Source organism: Sinocyclocheilus grahami, unplaced genomic scaffold (genome assembly GCF_001515645.1).
Source record: "Sinocyclocheilus grahami isolate Dianchi unplaced genomic scaffold, SAMN03320097.WGS_v1.1 scaffold125.1, whole genome shotgun sequence".
Lineage (NCBI taxonomy): Eukaryota > Metazoa > Chordata > Actinopteri > Cypriniformes > Cyprinidae > Sinocyclocheilus > Sinocyclocheilus grahami.
In genome coordinates, this window is record NW_015505304.1 from 996,268 (window position 1) to 1,000,997 (window position 4,730).

At 37.7% G+C, this 4,730-nt stretch overlaps 1 protein-coding gene across 2 annotated transcripts in view; it reads right to left on the reverse strand.

Annotated features, from left to right (window-relative positions):
• LOC107590155 (cadherin-4-like) overlaps nucleotides 1–4,730 on the reverse strand; it is a 267,908-nt gene that overhangs the window by 32,723 nt on the left and 230,455 nt on the right. For both annotated transcript variants that reach the window (XM_016278770.1, XM_016278769.1), the window contains exon 8: nucleotides 2,529–2,701. In XM_016278770.1, coding sequence (XP_016134256.1) covers nucleotides 2,529–2,701 — 173 coding nt within the window. The remainder of the gene's footprint in view (nucleotides 1–2,528; nucleotides 2,702–4,730) is intronic.

Genomic DNA, 4,730 nt, shown 5'->3' on the forward strand with positions numbered 1-4,730 from the left:
CCTATAAGGCCCTTAATGGGTTAGCTCCTGCATACCTAACTAGTCTTCTACCACGCTACAATCCATCACGCTCCCTAAGGTCGCAAAACTCTGGACTTTTGGTAGTACCTAGGATAGCAAAGTCCACTAAAGGAGGTAGAGCTTTTTCGCATTTGGCTCCCAAACTCTGGAATAGCCTTCCTGATAACATTCGGGGTTCAGACACACTCTCTCTGTTTAAATCTAGATTAAAGACACATCTCTTTGGCCAAGCATTCAAATAATGCATCTCATAATCTAGTACTGCAGTTATATCTGATCAAATGCACATTACTATTCTTTTGCTTGGGTTAAACAAAATTAATTTTGCTTGGATGGAACAGCAGCTATGCTAATTATGTCTCTATTTGTTTCTCTGTTTTTGCCATGGGATGTAACTAGAATTTACACAAGCTTCAGTCTGGATCCAGAACACCTGAGAAGAGATGATGCCAACCCCTCAGATGATGCCAACCCTGAAACAACATACAGAACTACCAACTTTTGCTATAAGTTTGATTGCAACATATAATAATTGCTGTTAATAGTGTCCATCGTCTGTTTGATTACGTCTTTAATTTATTTTTCTGTACATTTCTGCCATATGTACATTAACTGACAGTCACCACTGATAAGCTACTACTAAATATATTGTAGAAACTTAATTTTCTGTAAAGTTGCTTTGCAACAATTTGTATCGTGAAAAGCGCTATACAAATAAACTTGAATTGAACTGAATAATAATAATAATAATAATTGTCATCATCATCATCATCATCATCAATTCAGCTTGAGCAACAGCACTATTTGTCACATAATTAATACTGAAGAGGCAGAACAGTCTCCAGTTACTACAACTAGAAATGTTTTAATTTCTATTTTAATATGATGCTAATGAGAATGAGATTGGAATCTGTGGTGAGAAAGCAAGGGATCACGTAGGATGGAGAGATAAAGGGGAAGTTGAAAGACTTCCCTGCAGGTCCGCTTAAGCATTCTGGGATAAATTGAATGGACCTCTGAATGACCCTGCTCATTAGTGGAGCAGAGGGAGGTTAAGGAGGAGCACACAACTGTGTGTGTGCTTGTGTTTGTGAGAGTGTGTGCATGTGTGTGTGCAAGAAAGAGGGACTTGAGCGATAGAGAGAGGGATTAATGAAGAGGTTAAAGAGGGGAATACGTCTGGTGGGAAGGGTCAGGCTCTGAGACTCAGATGAGTTATGGGAAAGCTGTTCCCATGACCCATAGAGTTCATTTGTGTGGGTATGTGAGTGCACGCACGCATTCAAAATGAAGTCAACTGCATTCTAAAGTAGACACTAAGAAGACCCCAATGATTAGTTGAATTAGTTGTAGGTGGGGCTGGAAATAATAAGTATAACAAGACTCCAGAGCATGTACATATCTCTGTTGTGAAACAGAGGACAAGCTAGAAAATCCCAGAAATGATTCAGAGGCTGAATTCCAATTTACACACCTTCACTGAGCATGAAATGGGAATCAAGCACAATTTTGTGACAATGACAAATTTTTTTTTTAAAACAACATTCGATCAGTGCTTCTCAAATATTTGAATCAAAGGCCCCCTGTTGTAGAACACAATATTCAAAGATACGCTACGATATTTCAAGTATTTCTGCTGTAATATGGCAAAGCTGCTTGTTTTCAAACATGTTTACTTATTTACCTAATTAAGTTATGTGGTTAATTAATTTAATATATTACATTCATTCAACACAATTCTTTTTGTGATTAAAGAAGTGTTATTCACTAAAAACATAGAAAGAAATACCACTTGAGTTTATATCTTGATTTTTTTGTTTATTTTTAACATTTGAATTTAGATATTTTAAAAATAAATTATTTTAATATATTAATAACAACTGTTATTATTACCGCTTCTGTAAAACCACCTATTTTTTCATAGCGCATGGGTTTGTGTGTAATATTAGTCCGAAAAGAATACAAAAAAACCTTTTACTACAGTTTCTCTATAAATAATGAATTGGGACGCACTGCTCCTTACCCACAAAACTACATAGGACAGATACTCGCAAATTCAACCATGATTTTTGCAGTATTCTGAGCATCCTAGCCATTGAAGCTGTGACTGTTGTCCTGATGGGGTGTTCTGGGAGGGCAGATAGCTGCTCTTCAACCTGAAAAGGTCACAGACAGCTCAAAGGACAGGCTGATCATTAAGTTGATTCTAAAAGCGCTGTTAGTTACAGTGCGAGAATGTCTCTTCACAATGTTGCTCACAGGAAACTAGGGACCATCCACACCAAGTATGCTCAGACAAATCATAGCTGAGAACTAATTATATTCTAACGCAGGAGAGACCGAAAGGGTGGTTGAGAAAAACACTCTGCAAGCACACATGCTCATACACTCAAACCCATTACACTCCAAACACATTACACACTTATCAACAGTTCTTTGAAAGAAAATCAGACGGCAGCAGCTTCGTGGAAGCACACTTGCTTTTACATGTACGAGACGTGGCTGACCTCTCTATCGATGCCTGTAGCGATGGTGCTGATCTCTCCTGTGGCTCCGTTAATAGTAAACATGTTGGGAATGGGGATGTGTGGCGTCTGGCTCAGGATGCGATAGTGCACCAGCCCGTTTGCCGTGGTGCTGTCGTCGGCGTCAAAGGCCGTTACCTGCATTACAGAAGTGCCTGCAGAGGAAGAGAGGTAAAAAAGCGTGAATCAAAACACGAATGCATGCATAATCGCTCCATTTCTGTCACAAAGCAGCTGGGCTTGTTTGTCCGAGTCGCTAAGAACAAACACGCACAAACAGTGGCTATTTGATCAGTGATTCAAACTTTTTGTGCTGCTCCCTGTGTCAGAGCAATGTCCAAACGTCACATCTGATCCCGGGGTCTTTCACACCTAAGCTGTCTCATCATCTTCATTTCTGATTCTGCTCTCCATACTAAATCTGCTCGGTAATGAGGGTCTGTCTGCCTCTGTCATTTTAATTATTCCCCAGTCCTGCTATAGCTGTGCCGGCAGTGTTAAAGTCAAAACCAAATTATTTATAAAATGTTTGTTAAAGATTTTGTTATTATTTTATTCGTTTTTTCATAAGTATTTTTGTTTTTATTTTAAGGACTTTTTGAGATAAAAATGCATCATGAAAAGTTAACTCGTGATTAATCACAACTTTTAATCACACTTTTTTATCTGTTCTAAATGTACCTTAAATTAATACAGTTAATACAATTAATACATAATAAAGTTTTTAATACTCTAATCAACATGGGCATGGACAAATGTGGATGCTCTATGCAAATGTGTTTATTATTAGTAAAACCATAGTCAACTTAGAGCATGAAGACTAGACATGTTTCAAAGGTCATAGATTTTTTTTCACAACTTGTTCATGTCTATTAGAGACATGAAAAAAAGAACAATGAAATACCAGGTTCCCATTACTTCTCTTTCTTTGGACTGAGCAATTAATTTACTTACACACGCCTGTTTACATTATTTGCAGGACAGGGCAGCTCATTTCTTCTGAACGTGCAAAATGTACATTTATTATTTATTGTTACATTTGTTTGCCTCTCTGTACCTACATACTGTATTTTGATGCAGCTAAATTCTCAATAAAATTGCTTTCATTTATATATTTTACTGTTTCTGTTGTCAGACAACCGAATTAATATGAAGTAGTGACTGAAACGCGACACATTAAGACTACATATAACTCTCCCTTCCAAGATGTTAATCTGCACAAAAATTCTGATTTATAATCGAGCCGTCATCTGATGAAATCAAATACACATAAGATAAAGAAAATAGCTGTGCTGTGATTTCGGCTATATTTGCATGTAAAATTAGAGAAGCAACATTAAAATCTGTTTTAACTGAAAGCGCTGCTCCTCTCAGCCGCTCGCTGAACTGAGCAGACGCATAACCTCGCACTCGTGCGGCAGTACCAGCGAGTCTCAGAAACTAAACAAGGTTTGTCCAATTATGTATTATGTATTGTTGCTAGGCGCTTTTTTGAAAAACGTTGCTGAATCTAGCCACAAAGTCGCCAAGTTGGCAACACTGTGCATCTCCATTTCTCCAATTACGGGCTAGGCAACGGGTTAAACAGTTGCACATCATTAATAGCACGTTAATAAAATTTGTGCCGTTAAAATTAGTTTGTGTTAACGCATTATTAACATGTTAATTTAGACAGCCCTAATATACTGTGTATATATATATATATATATACAGTGGGTACGGAAAGTATTCAGACCCCCTTAAATTTTTCACTCTTTGTTATATTGCAGCCATTTGCTAAAATCATTTAAGTTCATTTTTTTTCCTCATTAATGTACACACAGCACCCCATATTGACAGAAAAACACAGAATTGTTGACATTTTTGCAGATTTATTAAAAAAGAAAAACTGAAATATCACATGGTCCTAAGTATTCAGACCCTTTGCTCAGTATTTAGTAGAAGCACCCTTTTGATCGAATACAGCCATGAGTCTTTTTGGGAAAGATGCAACAAGTTTTGCACACCTGGATTTGGGGATCCTCTGCCATCCCTCCTTGCAGATCCTCTCCAGTTCTGTCAGGTTAGATGGTAAACGTTGGTGGACACCCATTTTTAGGTCTCTCCAGAGATGCTCAATTGGGTTTAAGTCAGGGCTCTGGCTGGGCCATTCAAGAACAGTCACAGAGTTCTTGTGAAGCCACT